At 38.1% G+C, this 19737-nt stretch overlaps 1 protein-coding gene across 1 annotated transcript in view; it reads left to right on the forward strand.

Moving 5' to 3' along the window:
- The window catches only part of nav1b (neuron navigator 1b), a 151251-nt gene that overhangs the window by 91489 nt on the left and 40025 nt on the right, over positions 1–19737 (forward strand). Inside the window, exons 10-13 of the mRNA XM_062038065.1 lie at positions 1250–1423; positions 1555–1604; positions 1785–1808; positions 4398–4475. Of these exons, the coding sequence (XP_061894049.1) occupies positions 1250–1423; positions 1555–1604; positions 1785–1808; positions 4398–4475 (326 nt within the window). The remainder of the gene's footprint in view (positions 1–1249; positions 1424–1554; positions 1605–1784; positions 1809–4397; positions 4476–19737) is intronic.

A 19737-nucleotide genomic window follows, 5' to 3' on the forward strand; every position in this document is an offset into this window, starting at 1 on the left:
TCTTACAGTATGAACATCTCACTTACAGTATGAACATATTACAGTATGAACATCTTACAGTATGAACATCTCACTTACAGTATGAACATATTACAGTATGAACATCTTACAGTATGAACATCTCACTTACAGTATGAACATATTACAGTATGAACATCTTACAGTATGAACATCTCACTTACAGTATGAACATCTCATTTACAGTATGAACATCTCACTTACAGTATGAACATCTTACAGTATGAACATCTTACTTACAGTATGAACATCTTACTTACAGTATGAACAGCTTACAGTATGAACATCTCACTTACAGTATGAACATCTTACAGTATGAACATCTCACTTACAGTATGAACATATTACAGTATGAACATCTTACAGTATGAACATCTCACTTACAGTATGAACATATTACAGTATGAACATCTTACAGTATGAACATCTCACTTACAGTATGAACATCTCATTTACAGTATGAACATCTCACTTACAGTATGAACATCTTACAGTATGAACATCTTACTTACAGTATGAACATCTTACTTACAGTATGAACAGCTTACAGTATGAACATCTCACTTACAGTATGAACATATTACAGTATGAACATCTTACAGTATGAACATCTCACTTACAGTATGAACATATTACAGTATGAACATCTTACAGTATGAACATCTCACTTACAGTATGAACATATTACAGTATGAACATCTTACAGTATGAACATCTCACTTACAGTATGAACATCTCATTTACAGTATGAACATCTCACTTACAGTATGAACATCTTACAGTATGAACATCTTACTTACAGTATGAACATCTTACTTACAGTATGAACAGCTTACAGTATGAACATCTCACTTACAGTATGAACATCTTACAGTATGAACATCTCACTTACAGTATGAACATATTACAGTATGAACATCTTACAGTATGAACATCTCACTTACAGTATGAACATATTACAGTATGAACATCTTACAGTATGAACATCTCACTTACAGTATGAACATCTCATTTACAGTATGAACATCTCACTTACAGTATGAACATCTTACAGTATGAACATCTTACTTACAGTATGAACATCTTACTTACAGTATGAACAGCTTACAGTATGAACATCTCACTTACAGTATGAACATCTTACAGTATGAACACCTCACTTACAGTATGAACAAAATGCATTCTTCAAGCTGCTCTTCCATCTGCTCTCTGTGTTTCTCCTTTGCAAAAGTGGCCCCAATCTCGTCGGGCCCTCAGAGGATGTCGCGCTCCAACAGCATCGGGCCCCCTAGTGACTCCGCCTGCGAGCTGTTTGGCTCCTCCCCCCTGGGCAGCAGCATGTCCCTGGCCGACAGGCCCAAGAGCATGATGCGTTCAGGGTCTTTCCGGGAACCGGCAGACGACGGTACGTCCCACAAAAGTATTACCTTCTGTGGCAACGTCCATTTTCATGAGAAAGTGTTGGCAAAGTTAACATTTACATGATTTAATAATACACAACACGTGTTTTTAATAATGTTCTCATACTTTTTATAGTGCACGGATCCGTTCTCTCTTTGGAGTCCAACGCTTCGTCCAACTACTCTGTGAGTAAATGAATGCAAACGATGAACATAAGTGTTATCTATTATTATTATTATTAATTAACTTTCAATGCTACACCAGCAGCGATGTCACCACTTTTCTCTTTTCTGTGCTGTAAAGTGTTTAAACTTCTTCTTCTACTTCATCCTCTTATCTGCATCTTGTCACAATGCCTTCCTCAGACAGAGGACAAGGTCCAAGGAGAGGTGAGGCCAGTGTCCTTTTTCCTTCACCACCCATCAAACTTTACTCTGTCAACTCTTTTTTTTCTCCCATTTCATTATTTCAATTGTTTTTTTTTCTTTTTTCAACGCCTTTTTCTATTCTTCCAGACGTAGCTATCAGTCTATCTGTACACAACCTCTATTAGAAATCATCAATCGGCTGTATTTTCCGGGCTATGAGCGCATATAAGCCACACCCACTAAATTATATGGGTGAAAAAAACTAAATATTTTCCATATATAAGCCGCACCGCACTATAACTTTGTGAAATGAGTTATTTACACAGAAATATTCTGTAAATGTTTATGTACATACCTTAATTGTTTCCAAACAAGGCAGTAAAACGGTTGATCAAACAAAACAGAAGTCATGGTCATGGAGCCACTAGCTGCGCAAGCTAGCTCTCCAATCAGCTAAACAGACTCCACACTGACGTTTTGGTAAATTTACTGAGGAATTTGTGAAACAATACAAAAATAATGTAAGTTAATAATACTAACGCAGACACTTGTAAACCTGTTAGCATATTAGCTAATGCTAATGACGCTAGCTTGATTACATTACGATAGCAGGTACACATATGCATGAAAACACTCCTACAGACATCACACATGGGACACTTTAGTGAGTAAGAATAGTTTTAGTTATATTGTAAAACTTACAAACGTTGCTTGGAGTGATGAATGAAGAATCCATACGAGTAGAAACGCTATGGACGGTTATGCTTTTCAGTTGAAGGCATTAAAACAGGAAGTCCATGGGACGCTTTAGTAAGTGAGAATAGTTTTAGTTATATTGTAAAACTTACAAACGTTGCTTGGAGCGATGAATGAAGTATCCATACGAGTAGAAACGCTATGGACGGTTATGGTTTTCAGTTGAAGGCATTAAAACAGGAAGTACATGGGACGCTTTAGTAAGTGAGAATAGTTTTAGTTATATTTTAAAACTTGCACATTTTGCTTGGAGCGACGAATGAAGAATACATACGAGTAGAAACGCTATGGACGGTTATGCTTTTCAGTTGAAGGCATTAAAACAGGAAGTCCATGGGACGCTTTAGTAAATAAGAATAGTTTTAGTTATATTGTAAAACTTACAAATGTTGCTTGGAGCGATGAATGAAGAATCCATACGAGTAGGAACGCTATGGACGGCTGTACTTTTCAGTTGAAGGCATTAAAACAGGAAGTCCATGGGACGCTTTAGTAAGTGAGAATAGTTTTAGTTATATTGTAAAACTTACAAACGTTGCTTGGAGTGATGAATGAAGTATCCATACGAGTAGTAACGCTATGGACGGTTATGGTTTTCAGTTGAAGGCATTAAAACAGGAAGTCCATGGGACGCTTTAGTAAGTGAGAATAGTTTTAGTTATATTGTAAAACTTACAAACGTTGCTTGGAGCGACGAATGAAGAATACATACGAGTAGAAACGCTATGGACGGCTGTACTTTTCAGTTGAAGGCATTAAAACGGGAAGTACATGGGACGCTTTAGTAAGTAAGAATAGTTTTAGTTATATTGTAAAACTTACAAACGTTGCTTGGAGTGATGAATGAAGAATCCATACGAGTAGAAACGCTATGGACAGTTATACTTTTCAGTTGAAGGCATTAAAACAGGAAGTACATGGGACGCTTTAGTAAGTAAGAATAGTTTTAGTTATATTGTAAAACTTACAAACGTTGCTTGGAGCGATGAATGAAGAATACATACGAGTAGAAACGCTATGGACAGTTATACTTTTCAGTTGAAGGCATTAAAACAGGAAGTACATGGGACGCTTTAGTAAGTAAGAATAGTTTTAGTTATATTGTAAAACTTACAAACGTTGCTTGGAGCGATGAATGAAGAATACATACGAGTAGAAACGCTATGGACGGTTACACTTTTCAGTTCGGGTGCATTAAACAGGAAGTACATTTTCAAGCTGCAGCAACTGCAGTGAGCAAACTCGTCCAAAAGATGGCGGCCATGGCACAAACAAATTGTATCTTCTCAGAGTATTTTTTTGGGATTCTTTGTTTTTTGGCCTAAAACGAAGAAAAACACATACATTAGCCGCGCCGTCTTATAAAATGTTCAAAGTGTAAGAAAAAAGCAGTGGCTCGTAGTCCGGAATTTACGGTGAATTCTATTAGAAAGTTTGAAAAGGAGTTTTGGTTTATTTCTAAATCTCATGTTGGTCTTATTGATGACATAATCATCTCATTTGCATAACCAACCTTGATACAGTACATTAGCACAGGGGTCCCTAAACCTTTTAATTCAAGGGCCACAATGGGTTAAGATCCAGATGTCACGTGGTCTTCGTCAGCGGCACAAGCGGGCTCACATTACACCAGTTTTAAAATCCGTGCGTTGGCTCCCTGTGTGTTGCCGGGTTCCGTTCAGAGACCCCCTGCTGTGAAACTCAAACTATCAGACTTGTTTTCAGTCCCAAACATTTTCCACTGGTGCATTTGTCATTTGGTATTTCCAGGTGTGTTATGAGGAGCAGACATGTTTGTGTCTCGTGAAGACCACTAGAAGTCTCGCTGAGGTGACTTGTCATGTTTGTCCGCAGCAAATCCGCAGCCTAAGACGTGAGCTGGAGTCTTCACAGGAAAAAGTGGCCGACTTGACCATCCAGCTGACTGCTAACGTGAGTACTGGACCCTAGAACTCGTGCACTTTGACCCCAGACTGACACTTTGTCATGTAGGACTTAATCATGTAGGACTTTGTCATGTAGGACTTTGTCATGTTGGACTTTGTCATGTTAAACTTTGTCATGTAGGACTTTGTCATGTTAAACTTTGTCATGTAGGACTTTGTCATGTAGGACTTTGTCATGTTGGACTTTGTCATGTAGGACTTTGTCATGTTGGACTTTGTCATGTTAAACTTTGTCATGTAGGACTTTGTCATGTTGGACTTTGTCATGTAGGACTTTGTCATGTTGGACTTTGTCATGTTAAACTTTGTCATGTAGGACTTTGTCATGTTGGACTTTGTCATGTTAAACTTTGTCATGTAGGACTTTGTCATGTTAAACTTTGTCATGTAGGACTTTGTCATGTAGGACTTTGTCATGTTGGACTTTGTCATGTTAAACTTTGTCATGTAGGACTTTGTCATGTTGGACTTTGTCATGTAGGACTTTGTCATGTTGGACTTTGTCATGTTAAACTTTGTCATGTAGGACTTTGTCATGTTGGACTTTGTCATGTAGGACTTTGTCATGTAGGACTTTGTCATGTTAAACTTTGTCATGTAGGACTTTGTCATGTAGAACGTTGTCATGTTGGACTTTGTCATGTTGGACTTTGTCATGTAGGACTTTGTCATGTTGGACTTTGTCATGTTAAACTTTGTCATGTAGGACTTTGTCATGTAGGACTTTGAACTTTGTCATGTAGAACGTTGTCATGTTGAACTTTGTCATGTTGGACTTTGTCATGTAGGACTTTGTCATGTTGGACTTTTTAATGTTGGACTTTGTCATGTTGGACTTTGTCATGTTTGACTTTGTCGTCTAGGACTTTGTCATGTTGGACTTTGTCATGTTGGACTTTGTCATGTTTGACTTTGTCGTGTAGGACTTTGTCATGTTGGACTTTGTCATGTAGGACTTTGTTATGTTGGACTTTGTTATGTAGGACTTTGTCATGTTGGACTTTGTTATGTAGGACTTTTTCATGTAGGACTTTGTCATGTTGGACTTTGTCATGTTAAACTTTGTCATGTAGGACTTTGTCATGTAGGACTTTGAACTTTGTCATGTAGAACGTTGTCATGTAGAACGTTGTCATGTTGGACTTTGTCATGTTGGACTTTGTAATGTAGGACTTTGTCATGTTGGACTTTGTCATGTTAAACTTTGTCATGTAGGAATTTGTCATGTAGGACTTTGAACTTTGTCATGTAGAACGTTGTCATGTTGGACTTTGTCATGTTGGACTTTGTCATGTAGGACTTTGTCATGTTGGACTTTTTCATGTTGGACTTTGTCATGTTGGACTTTGTCATGTTTGACTTTGTCGTCTAGGACTTTGTCATGTTGGACTTTGTCATGTTGGACTTTGTCATGTTTGACTTTGTCGTGTAGGACTTTGTCATGTTGGACTTTGTCATGTAGGACTTTGTTATGTTGGACTTTGTTATGTAGGACTTTGTCATGTTGGACTTTGTTATGTAGGACTTTTTCATGTAGGACTTTGTCATGTTGGACTTTGTCATGTTAAACTTTGTCATGTAGGACTTTGTCATGTAGGACTTTGAACTTTGTCATGTAGAACGTTGTCATGTTGGACTTTGTCATGTTGGACTTTGTCATGTAGGACTTTGTCATGTTGGACTTTTTCATGTTGGACTTTGTCATGTTGGACTATGTCATGTTTGACTTTGTCGTGTAGGACTTTGTCATGTTGGACTTTGTCATGTTGGACTTTGTCATGTTTGACTTTGTCGTGTAGGACTTTGTCATGTTGGACTTTGTCATGTAGGACTTTGTTATGTTGGACTTTGTTATGTAGGACTTTGTCATGTTGGACTTTGTTATGTAGGACTTTGTCATGTAGGACTTTGTCATGTAGGTGTTTGTCATGTTGGACTTTTTCATGTAGGACTTTGTCATGTAGGACTTTGTCATGTAGGTCTTTGTGATATTTGACTTAGTCGTGTAGGACTTTGTCATGTAGGACTTTGTCATGTTGGACTTTGTTATGTAGGACTTTGTCATGTAGGACTTTGTCATGTTGGACTTTGTCATGTTGGACTTTGTCATGTAGGACTTTGTCATGTAGGTGTTTGTCATGTTGGACTTTGTCATGTAGGACTTTGTCATGTAGGTGTTTGTCATGTTGGACTTTGTCATGTAGGTCTTTGTGATGTTTGACTTTGTTGTGTAGGACTTTGTCATGTAGGACTTTGTCATGTTGGACTTTGTTATGTAGGACTTTGTCATGTTGGACTTTGTCATGTTGGACTTTGTCATGTAGGACTTTGTCATGTAGGACTTTGTCATGTTGGACTTTGTCATGTAGGACTTTGTCATGTTAAACTTTGTCATGTAGGACTTTGTCATGTTGGACTTTGTCATGTTGGACTTTGTCATGTAGGACTTTGTCATGTTGGACTTTGTCATGTTAAACTTTGTCATGTAGGACTTTGTCATGTTGGACTTTGTCATGTAGGACTTTGTTATGTTGGACTTTGTCCTGTTGGACTTTGTCATGTAGGACTTTGTCATGTAGGACTTTTTCATGTTAAACTTTGTCATGTAGGACTTTGTCATGTTGGACTTTGTCATGTTGGACTTTGTCATGTAGGTCTTTGTCTTGTTGGACTTTGTCGTGTAGGACTTTGTCATGTAGGACTTTGTCATTTAGGACTTTGTCATGTTGGACTTTGTCATGTAGGACTTTGTTATGTTGGACTTTGTCATGTTGGACTTTGTCATGTAGGACTTTGTCATGTTGGACTTTGTTATGTTGGACTTTGTCATGTTGGACTTTGTCATGTAGGACTTTGTCATGGTGGACTTTGTCATGTAGGACTTTGTCATGTAAGACTTTGTCATGTTGGACTTTGTCATGTTAAACTTTGTCATGTAGGACTTTGTCATGTTGGACTTTGTCATGTAGGACTTTGTTATGTTGGACTTTGTCATGTTGGACTTTGTCATGTAGAACTTTGTCATGTAGGACTATTTCATGTTAAACTTTGTCATGTAGGACTTTGTCATGTTGGACTTTGTCACGTTGGACTTTGTCATGTAGGTCTTTGTCTTGTTGGACTTTGTCGTGTAGGACTTTGTCATGCAGGACTTTGTCATTTAGGACTTTGTCATGTTGGACTTTGTCATGTAGGACTTTGTTATGTTGGACTTTGTCATGTTGGACTTTGTCATGGAGGACTTTTTCATGTTGGACTTTGTTATGTTGGACTTTGTCATGTTGGACTTTGTCATGTAGGACTTTGTCATGTTGGACTTTGTCATGTAGGACTTTGTCATGTAAGACTTTGTCATGTTGGACTTTGTCATGTTAAACTTTGTCATGTAGCACTTTGTCATGTAGGACTTTGTCATGTTGGACTTTGTCATGTAGGACTTTGTCATGTAGGACTTTGTCATGTTGGACTTTGTCATGTAGGACTTTGTCATGTCTGACTTTGTCATATAGAACTTTGTCAAGTTGGACTTTGTCATGTTGGACTTTGTCATGTAGGACTTTGTCATGTAGGACTTTGTCATGTAAGACTTTGTCATGTTGGACTTTGTCATATAGAACTTTGTCAAGTTGGACTTTGTCATGTTGGACTTTGTCATGTAGGACTTTGTCATGTAGGACTTTGTTATGTTGGACTTTGTCATGTTGGACTTTGTCATGTAGGACTTTTTCATGTTAGACTTTGTCATGTAAGACTTTGTCATGTTGGACTTTGTCATGTTGGACTTTGTCATGTAGGACTTTGTCATGTAGGACTTTGTCAAGTAGGACTTTGTCATGTTGGACTTTGTCATGTTAAACTTTGTCATGTAGGACTTTGTCATGTAGGACTTTGTCATGTTGGACTGTGTCATGTAGGACTTTGTCACGTTGGACTTTGTCATGTAGGACTTTGTCATGTTGGACTTTGTCATGTAGGACTTTGTCATGTTAAACTTTGTCATGTAGGACTTTGTTATGTTGGACTTTGTCATGTTGGACTTTGTCATGTAGGACTTTGTCATGTTGGACTTTGTTATGTTGGACTTTGTCATGTTGGACTTTGTCATGTAGGACTTTGTCATGTTGAACTTTGTCATGTAGGAGTTTGTCATGTAAGACTTTGTCATGTTGGACTTTGTCATGTTAAACTTTGTCATGTAGGACTTTGTCATGTAGGACTTTGTTATAGTGGACTTTGTCATGTTGGACTTTGTCATGTAGGACTTTGTCATGTAGGACTTTTTCATGTTAAACTTTGTCATGTAGGACTTTGTCATGTTGGACTTTGTCATGTTGGACTTTGTCATGTAGGTCTTTGTCTTGTTGGACTTTGTCGTGTAGGACTTTGTCATGTAGGACTTCGTCATTTAGGACTTTGTCATGTTGGACTTTGTCATGTAGGACTTTGTTATGTTGGACTTTGTCATGTTGGACTTTGTCATGTAGGACTTTTTCATGTTGGACTTTGTTATGTTGGACTTTGTCATGTTGGACTTTGTCATGTAGGACTTTGTCATGTTGGACTTTGTCATGTAGGACTTTGTCATGTAAGACTTTGTCATGTTGGACTTTGTCATGTTAGACTTTGTCATGTAGGACTTTGTCATGTAAGACTTTGTCATGTTGGACTTTGTCATGTTAAACTTTGTCATGTAGGACTTTGTCATGTAGGACTTTGTCATGTTGGACTTTGTCATGTAGGACTTTGTCATGTAGGACTTTGTCATGTTGGACTTTGTCATGTAGGACTTTGTCATGTCTGACTTTGTCATATAGAACTTTGTCAAGTTGGAATTTGTCATGTTGGACTTTGTCATGTAGGACTTTGTCATGTAGGACTTTGTCATGTAAGACTTTGTCATGTTGGACTTTGTCATATAGAACTTTGTCAAGTTGGACTTTGTCATGTTGGACTTTGTCATGTAGGACTTTGTCATGTAGGACTTTGTTATGTTGGACTTTGTCATGTTGGACTTTGTCATGTAGGACTTTGTCATGTTAGACTTTGTCATGTAAGACTTTGTCATGTTGGACTTTGTCATGTTGGACTTTGTCATGTAGGACTTTGTCATGTAGGACTTTGTCAAGTAGGACTTTGTTATGTTGGACTTTGTCATGTTAAACTTTGTCATGTAGGACTTTGTCATGTAGGACTTTGTCATGTTGGACTGTGTCATGTAGGTGTTTGTCACGTTGGACTTTGTCATGTAGGACTTTTTCATGTAGGACTTTGTCATGTTGGACTTTGTCATGTAGGACTTTGTCATGTTAAACTTTGTCATGTAGGACTTTGTCATGTAGGACTTTGTCATCTAGGACTTTGTCATGTTGGACTGTGTCATGTAGGTGTTTGTCATGTTGGACTTTGTCATGTAGGACTTTGTCATGTAGGACTTTGTCATGTTGGACTTTGTCATGTAGGACTTTGTCATGTTAAACGTTGTCATGTAGGACTTTGTCATGTAGGACTTTGTCATGTTGGACTTTGTCATGTAGGACTTTGTCATGTTGGACTTTGTCATGTTAAACTTTGTCATGTAGGACTTTGTCATGTTGGACTTTGTCATGTAGGACTTTGTTATGTTGGACTTTGTCATGTTGGACTTTGTCATGTAGGACTTTGTCATGTAGGACTTTTTCATGTTAAACTTTGTCATGTAGGACTTTGTCATGTAGGACTTTGTTATAGTGGACTTTGTCATGTTGGACTTTGTCATGTAGGACTTTGTCATGTAGGACTTTTTCATGTTAAACTTTGTCATGTAGGACTTTGTCATGTTGGACTTTGTCATGTAGGACGTTGTTATGTTGGACTTTGTCATGTTGGACTTTGTCATGTAGGACTTTGTCATGTTGGACTTTGTCATGTAGGACTTTGTCATGTAGGACTTTGTCATGTTGGACTTTGTCATGTTAAACTTTGTCATGTAGGACTTTGTCATGTTGGACTTTGTCATGTAGGACTTTGTCATGTAGGACTTTGTCATGTTGGACTTTGTCATGTTAAACTTTGTCATGTAGGACTTTGTCATGTAGGACTTTGAACTTTGTCATGTAGAACGTTGTCATGTTGGACTTTGTCATGTTGTACTTTGTCATGTAGGACTTTGTCATGTTGGACTTTGACATGTCGGACTTTGTCATGTTGGACTTTGTCATGTTTGACTTTGTCGTGTAGGACTTTGTCATGTTGGACTTTGTCATGTTGGACTTTGTCATGTTTGACTTTGTCGTGTAGGACTTTGTCATGTTGGACTTTGTCATGTAGGACTTTGTCATGTTGGACTTTGTTATGTAGGACTTTGTCATGTTGGACTTTGTTATGTAGGACTTTGTCATGTAGGACTTTGTCATGTAGGTGTTTGTCATGTTGGACTTTTTCATGTAGGACTTTGTCATGTAGGACTTTGTCATATAGGTCTTTGTGATGTTTGACTTTGTCGTGTAGGACTTTGTCATGTAGGACTTTGTCATGTTGGACTTTGTTATGTAGGACTTTCTCATGTAGGACTTTGTCATGTTGGACTTTGTCATGTTTGACTTTGTCATGTAGGACTTTGTCATGTAGGTGTTTGTCATGTTGGACTTTGTCATGTAGGACTTTGTCATGTAAGTGTTTGTCATGTTGGACTTTGTCATGTAGGTCTTTGTGATGTTTGACTTTGTTGTGTAGGACTTTGTCATGTAGGACTTTGTCATGTTGGACATTGTTATGTAGGACTTTGTCATGTTGGACTTTGTCATGTTGGACTTTGTCATGTAGGACTTTGTCATGTAGGACTTTGTCATGTTGGACTGTGTCATGTAGGACTTTGTCATGTTGGACTTTGCCATGTAGGACTTTGTCATGTAGGACTTTGTCATGTTGGACTTTGTCATGTAGGACTTTGTCATGTTAAACTTTGTCATGTAGGACTTTTTCATGTAGGACTTTGTCATGTTGGACTTTGTCATGTTGGACTTTGTCATGTAGGACTTTGTCATGTTGGACTTTGTCATGTTAAACTTTGTCATGTAGTACATTGTCATGTTGGACTTTGTCATGTAGGACTTTGTTTTGTTGGAATTGGTCATGTAGGACTTTGTCATGTTGGACTTTGTCATGTTAAACTTTGTCATGTAGTACATTGTCATGTTGGACTTTGTCATGTTGAACTTTGTCATGTAGGACTTTGTCATGTAGGACTTTGTCATGTTGGACTGTGTCATGTAGGTGTTTGTCATGTTGGACTTTGTCATGTAGGACTTTGTCATGTAGGACTTTGTCATGTTGGACTTTGTCATGTAGGACTTTGTCATGTTAAACTTTGTCATGTAGGACTTTTTCATGTAGGACTTTGTCATGTTGGACTTTGTCATGTTGGACTTTGTCATGTAGGACTTTGTCATGTTGGACTTTGTCATGTTAAACTTTGTCATGTAGGACTTTGTCATGTTGGACTTTGTCATGTAGGACTTTGTTATGTTGGACTTTGTCATGTTGGACTTTGTCATGTAGGACTTTGTCATGTAGGACTTTTTCATGTTAAACTTTGTCATGTAGGACATTGTCATGTTGGACTTTGTCATGTTGGACTTTGGCATGTAGGTCTTTGTCTTGTTGGACTTTGTCGTGTAGGACTTTGTCATGTAGGACTTTGTCATTTAGGACTTTGTCATGTTGGACTTTGTCATGTAGGACTTTGTTATGTTGGACTTTGTCATGTTGGACTTTGTCATGTAGGACTTTGTCATGTTGGACTTTGTTATGTTGGACTTTGTCATGTTGGACTTTGTCATGTAGGACTTTGTCATGTTGGACTTTGTCATGTAGGACTTTGTCATGTAAGACTTTGTCATATTGGACTTTGTCATGTTAAACTTTGTCATGTAGGACTTTGTCATGTTGGACTTTGTCATGTAGGACTTTGTTATGTTGGACTTTGTCATGTTGGATTTTGTCATGTAGGACTTTGTCATGTAGGACTTTTTCTTGTTAAACTTTGTCATGTAGGACTTTGTCATGTTGGACTTTGTCATGTTGGACTTTGTCATGTAGGTCTTTGTCTTGTTGGACTTTGTCGTGTAGGACTTTGTCATGTAGGACTTTGTCATTTAGGACTTTGTCATGTTGGACTTTGTCATGTAGGACTTTGTTTTGTTGGACTTTGTCATGTTGGACTTTGTCATGTAGGACTTTGTCATGTTGGACTTTGTTATGTTTGACTTAGTCATGTTGGACTTTGTCATGTAGGACTTTGTCATGTTGGACTTTGTCATGTAGGACTTTGTCATGTAAGACTTTGTCATGTTGGACTTTGTCATGTTAAACTTTGTCATGTAGGACTTTGTCATGTAGGACTTTGTCATGTTGGACTTTGTCATGTAGGACTTTGTCATGTAGGACTTTGTCATGTTGGACTTTGTCATGTAGGACTTTGTCATGTCTGACTTTGTCATATAGAACTTTGTCAAGTTGGACTTTGTCATGTTAAACTTTGTCATTTGGACTTTGTCATGTTGGACTTTGTCATGTAGGACTTTGTTATGTTGGACTTTGTCATGTTGGACTTTGTCATGTAGGACTTTGTCATGTAGGACTTTTTCATGTTAAACTGTGTCATGTAGGACATTGTCATGTTGGACTTTGTCATGTTGGACTTTGTCATGTAGGTCTTTGTCTTGTTGGACTTTGACGTGTAGGACTTTGTCATGTAGGACTTTGTCATATAGGACTTTGTCATGTTGGACTTTGTCATGTAGGACTTTGTTATGTTGGACTTTGTCATGTTGGACTTTGTCATGTAGGACTTTGTCATGTTGGACTTTGTTATGTTGGACTTTGTCATGTTGGACTTTGTCATGTAGGACTTTGTCATGTTGGACTTTGTCATGTAGGACTTTGTCATGTAGGACTTTGTCATGTTGGACTTTGTCATGTAGGAGTTTGTCATGTCTGACTTTGTCATATAGAACTTTGTCAAGTTGGACTTTGTCATGTTAAACTTTGTCATTTGGACTTTGTCATGTTGGACTTTGTCATGTAGGACTTTGTTATGTTGGACTTTGTCATGTTGGACTTTGTCATGTAGGACTTTGTCATGTAGGACTTTTTCATGTTAAACTGTGTCATGTAGGACATTGTCATGTTGGACTTTGTCATGTTGGACTTTGTCATGTAGGTCTTTGTCTTGTTGGACTTTGTCGTGTAGGACTTTGTCATGTAGGACTTTGTCATTTAGGATTTTGTCATGTTGGACTTTGTCATGTAGGACTTTGTTATGTTGGACTTTGTCATGTTGGACTTTGTCATGTAGGACTTTGTCATGTTGGACTTTGTTATGTTGGACTTTGTCATGTTGGACTTTGTCATGTAGGACTTTGTCATGTTGGACTTTGTCATGTAGGACTTTGTCATGTAAGACTTTGTCATATTGGACTTTGTCATGTTAAACTTTGTCATGTAGGACTTTGTCATGTTGGACTTTGTCATGTAGGACTTTGTTATGTTGGACTTTGTCATGTTGGATTTTGTCATTTGGACTTTGTCATGTAGGACTTTTTCTTGTTAAACTTTGTCATGTAGGACTTTGTCATGTTGGACTTTGTCATGTTGGACTTTGTCATATAGGTCTTTGTCTTGTTGGACTTTGTCGTGTAGGACTTTGTCATGTAGGACTTTGTCATTTAGGACTTTGTCATGTTGGACTTTGTCATGTAGGACTTTGTTATGTTGGACTTTGTCATGTTGGACTTTGTCATGTAGGACTTTGTCATGTTGGACTTTGTTATGTTTGACTTAGTCATGTTGGACTTTGTCATGTAGGACTTTGTCATGTTGGACTTTGTCATGTAGGACTTTGTCATGTAAGACTTTGTCATGTTGGACTTTGTCATGTTAAACTTTGTCATGTAGGACTTTGTCATGTAGAACTTTGTCATGTTGGACTTTGTCATGTAGGACTTTGTCATGTAGGACTTTGTCATGTTGGACTTTGTCATGTAGGACTTTGTCATGTCTGACTTTGTCATATAGAACTTTGTCAAGTTGGACTTTGTCATGTTGGACTTTGTCATGTAGGACTTTGTCATGTAGGACTTTGTCATGTAAGACTTTGTCATGTTGGACTTTGTCATATAGAACTTTGTCAAGTTGGACTATGTCATGTTGGACTTTGTCATGTAGGACTTTGTCATGTAGGATTTTGTTATGTTGGACTTTGTCATGTTGGACTTTGTCATGTAGGACTTTGTCATGTTAGACTTTGTCATGTAAGACTTTGTCATGTTGGACTTTGTCATGTAGGACTTTGTCATGTAGGACTTTGTCATGTAGGACTTTGTCATGTTGGACTTTGTCATGTTAAACTTTGTCATGTAGGACTTTGTCATGTAGGACTTTGTCATGTTGGACTGTGTCATGTAGGTGTTTGTCATGTTGGACTTTGTCATGTAGGACTTTGTCATTTTGGACTGTGTCATGTAGGTGTTTGTCATGTTGGACTTTGTCATGTACGACTTTGTCATGTAGGACTTTGTCATGTTGGGCTTTGTCATGTAGGACTTTGTCATGTTAAACTTTGTCATGTAGGACTTTGTCATGTAGGACTATGTCATGTAGGACTTTGTCATGTTGGACTGTGTCATGTAGGTGTTTGTCATGTTGGACTTTGTCATGTAGGACTTTGTCATGTAGGACTTTGTCATGTTGGACTTTGTCATGTAGGACTTTCTCGTGTTAAACTTTGTCATGTAGGACTTTGTCATGTAGGACTTTGTCATGTTGGACTTTGTCATGTTGGACTTTGTCATGTAGGACTTTGTCATGTTGGACTTTGTCATGTTAAACTTTGTCATGTAGGACTTTGTCATGTTGGACTTTGTCATGTAGGACTTTGTTATGTTGGACTTTGTCATGTTGGACTTTGTCATGTAGGACTTTGTCATGTAGGACTTTTTCATGTTAGAATTTGTCATGTAGGACTTTGTCATGTTGGACTTTGTCATGTTGGACTTTGTCATGTAGGTCTTTGTCTTGTTGGACTTTGTCGTGTAGGACTTTGTCATGTAGGACTTTGTCATTTAGGACTTTGTCATGTTGGACTTTGTCATGTAGGACGTGGTTATGTTGGACTTTGTCATGTTGGACTTTGTCATGTAGGACTTTGTCATGTTGGACTTTGTTATGTTGGACTTTGTCATGTTGGACTTTGTCATGTAGGACATTATCATCTTGGACTTTGTCATGTAGGACTTTGTCATGTAGGACTTTGTTATGTTGGACTTTGTCATGTTGGACTTTGTCATGTAGAACTTTGTCATGTAGATCTTTGCCATGTAGATCTTTGTCATGAAGGACTTTGTCATGTTGGACTTTGTCATGTAGGACTTTGTCATGTTGGACTTTGTCATGTTGGACGTTGTCATGTAGGACTTTGTCATGTAGGACTTTGTCATTTTGGACTTTGTCATGTAGGACTTTGTTATATTGGACTTTGTCATGTTGGACTTTGTCATGTAGGACTTTGTCATGTTGGACTTTGTTATGTTGGACTTTGTCATGTTGGACTTTGTCATGTAGGACTTTATCATGTTGGACTTTGTTATGTTGGACTTTGTCATGTCGGACTTTGTCATGTAGGACTTTGTCATGTTGGACTTTGTCATGTAGGACTTTGTCATGTTGGACGTTGTCATGTAGGACTTTGTCATGTTGGACTTTGTCATGATGGACTTTGTCATGTAGGTCTTTGTCTTGTTGGACTTTGTCGTGTAGGACTTTGTCATGTTGGACTTTGTCATGTAGGACTTTGTCATGTTGGACTTTGTCAGATAGGTCTTTGTGATGTTTGACTTTGTTGTGTAGGACATTGTCATGTAGGACTTTGTCATGTTGAACTTTGTCATGTATGACTTTGTCATGTAGGTGTTTGTCATGTTGGACCTTGTCATGTAGGTGTTTGTCATGTAGGACTTTGTCATGTAGGTGTTTGTCATGTTGGACCTTGTCATGTAGGTGTTTGTCATGTAGGACTTTGTCATGTAGGTGTTTTTCATGTAGGACTTTGTCATGTTGGACTTTGTCATATTCGACTTTTTCATTTAGGACTTTGTCATGTTGGACTTCATCATGTAGGGCTTTGTCATGTTGGACTTTGTCATGTAGAACTTTGTCATGTTGGACATTGTCATGTTGGACTTTGTCATGCAGAACTTTGTCATGTAGGACTTTGTCATGTAGGACTTTGTCATGTTGGACTTTGTCATGTAGGACTTTGTAATGTAGAACTTAGTCATGTTGGACTTTGTCATGTAGAACTTTGTCATGTTGGACTATGTCATGTAGGACTTAGTCATGTTGGAATTTGTCATGTAGGACTTTGTCATGTTGGACTTTGTCATGTAGGACTTTGTCATGTTGGACTGTGTCATGTTGGACTTTGTCATGTATGACTTTGTCATGTTGGACTTTGTCATGTTTGACTTTCTCATGTTGGACTTTGTCGTGTAGGACTTTGTCATGTAGGACTTTGTCATTTAGGACTTTGTCATGTTGGACTTTGTCATGTAGGACGTTGTTATGTTGGACTTTGTTATGTTGGACTTTGTCATGTAGGACTTTGTCATGTTGGACTTTGTTATGTTGGACTTTGTCATGTTGGACTTTGTCATGTAGGACTTTGTCATGTTGGACTTTGTCATGTAGGACTTTGTCTTGTAGGACTTTGTTATGTTGGACTTTGTCATGTTGGACTTTGTCATGTAGAACTTTGTCATGTAGATCTTTGCCATGTAGATCTTTGTCATGAAGGACTTTGTCATGTAGGACTTTGTCATGTTGGACTTTGTCATGTTGGACGTTGTCATGTAGGACTTTGTCATGTAGGACTTTGTCATGTTGGACTTTGTCATGTAGGACTTTGTTATGTTGGACTTTGTCATGTTGGACTTTGTCATGTAGGACTTGGTCATGTTGGACTTTGTTATGTTGGACTTTGTCATGTTGGACTTTTTCATGTAGGACTTTGTCATGTAGGACTTTTTCATGTTGGACTTTGTCACGTAGGACTTTGTCATGTAGGACTTTGTCATGTTGGACTTTGTCATGTAGGACTTTGTCATGTAGGACTTTTTCATGTTGGACTTTGTCATGTAGGACTTTGTCATGTTGGACTCTGTCATGTAGGTCTTTGTCATGTTGGACTTTGTCATGTAGGACTTTGTCATGTTGGACTTTGTCATGTAGGACTTTGTCATGTTGAACTTTGAACTTTGTCATGTAGGACTTTGTCATGTTGGACTTTGTCATGTAGGACTTTGTCATGTAGGACTTGGTCATGTAGGACTTTGTCATGTTGGACTTTGTCATGTAGGACTTTGTCATGTAGGACTTTGTCATGTTGGACTTTGTCATGTAGGACTTTGTCATGTTGGACTTTGTCATGTAGGACTTTGTCATGTAGAACTTTGTCATGTTGGACTTTGTCATGTAGGACTTTGTCATGTTGGACTTGGTCATGTAGGACTTTGTCATGTAGGACTTTGTCATGTTGGACTTTGTTATGTAGGACTTTGTCATGTTGGACTTAGTCATGTTTGACTTTCTCATGTTGGACTTTGTCATGTTGGACTTTGTCATGTAGGATTTTGTCATTTTGGACTTTGTCATGTTGGACTTTGTCATGTAGGATTTTGTCATGTAGGACTTTGTCATGTTGGACTTTGTCATGTAGAACTTTGTCATGTTGGACTTTGTCATGTTGGACTGTGTCATGTAGGTGTTTGTCATGTTGGACTTTGTCATGTAGGACTTTGTCATGTAGGACTTTGTCATGTTGGACTTTGTCATGTAGGACTTTGTCATGTTAAACTTTGTCATGTAGGACTTTGTCATGTAGGACTTTGTCATGTTGGACTTTGCCATGTTGGACTTTGTCATATAGGACTTTGTCATGTTGGACTTTGTCATGTTAAACTTTGTCATGTAGGACTTTGTCATGTAGGACTTTGTTATGTTTGACTTTGTCATGTTGGACTTTGTCATGTAGGACTTTGTCATTTAGGACTTTTTCATGTAGGACTTTTTCATGTTAAACTTTGTCATGTAGGACTTTGTCATGTAGGACTTTTTCTTGTAGGACTTTTTCATGTTAAACTTTGTCATGTAGGACTTTGTCATGTAGGACTTTTTCATGTTAAACTTTGTCATGTAGGACTTTGTCATGTTGGACTTTGTCGTGTTGGACTTTGTCATATAGGTCTTTGTCTTGTTGGACTTTGTCGTGTAGGACTTTGTCATGTAGGACTTTGTCATTTAGGACTTTGTCATGTTGGACTTTGTCATGTAGGACGTTGTTATGTTGGACTTTGTCATGTTGGACTTTGTCATGGAGGACTTTGTCATGTTGGACTTTGTTATGTTGGACTTTGTCATGTTGGACTTTGTCATGTAGGACTTTGTCATGTTGGACTTTGTCATGTAGGACTTTGTCATGTAGGACTTTGTTATGTTGGACTTTGTCATGTTGGACTTTGTCATGTAGAACTTTGTCATGTAGATCTTTGCCATGTAGATCTTTGTCATGAAGGACTTTGTCATGTAGGACTTTGTCATGTTGGACTTTGTCATGTTGGACGTTGTCATGTAGGACTTTGTCATGTAGGACTTTGTCATGTTGGACTTTGTCATGTAGGACTTTGTTATGTTGGACTTTGTCATGTTGGACTTTGTCATGTAGGACTTTGTCATGTTGGACTTTGTTATGTTGGACTTTGTCATGTTGGACTTTTTCATGTAGGACTTTGTCATGTAGGACTTTTTCATGTTGGACTTTGTCATGTAGGACTTTGTCATGTAGGACTTTGTCATGTTGGACTTTGTCATGTAGGACTTTGTCATGTAGGACTTTTTCATGTTGGACTTTGTCATGTAGGACTTTGTCATGTTGGACTCTGTCATGTAGGTCTTTGTCATGTTGGACTTTGTCATGTAGGACTTTGTCATGTTGGACTTTGTCATGTAGGACTTTGTCATGTTGAACTTTGAACTTTGTCATGTAGGACTTTGTCATGTTGGACTTTGTCATGTAGGACTTTGTCATGTAGGACTTGGTCATGTAGGACTTTGTCATGTTGGACTTTGTCATGTAGGACTTTGTCATGTAGGACTTTGTCATGTTGGACTTTGTCATGTAGGACTTTGTCATGTTGGACTTTGTCATGTAGGACTTC

The sequence above is a fragment of the Entelurus aequoreus genome, linkage group LG26 (assembly GCF_033978785.1).
Source record: "Entelurus aequoreus isolate RoL-2023_Sb linkage group LG26, RoL_Eaeq_v1.1, whole genome shotgun sequence".
In the NCBI taxonomy this organism is placed as follows: Eukaryota; Metazoa; Chordata; class Actinopteri; order Syngnathiformes; family Syngnathidae; genus Entelurus; species Entelurus aequoreus.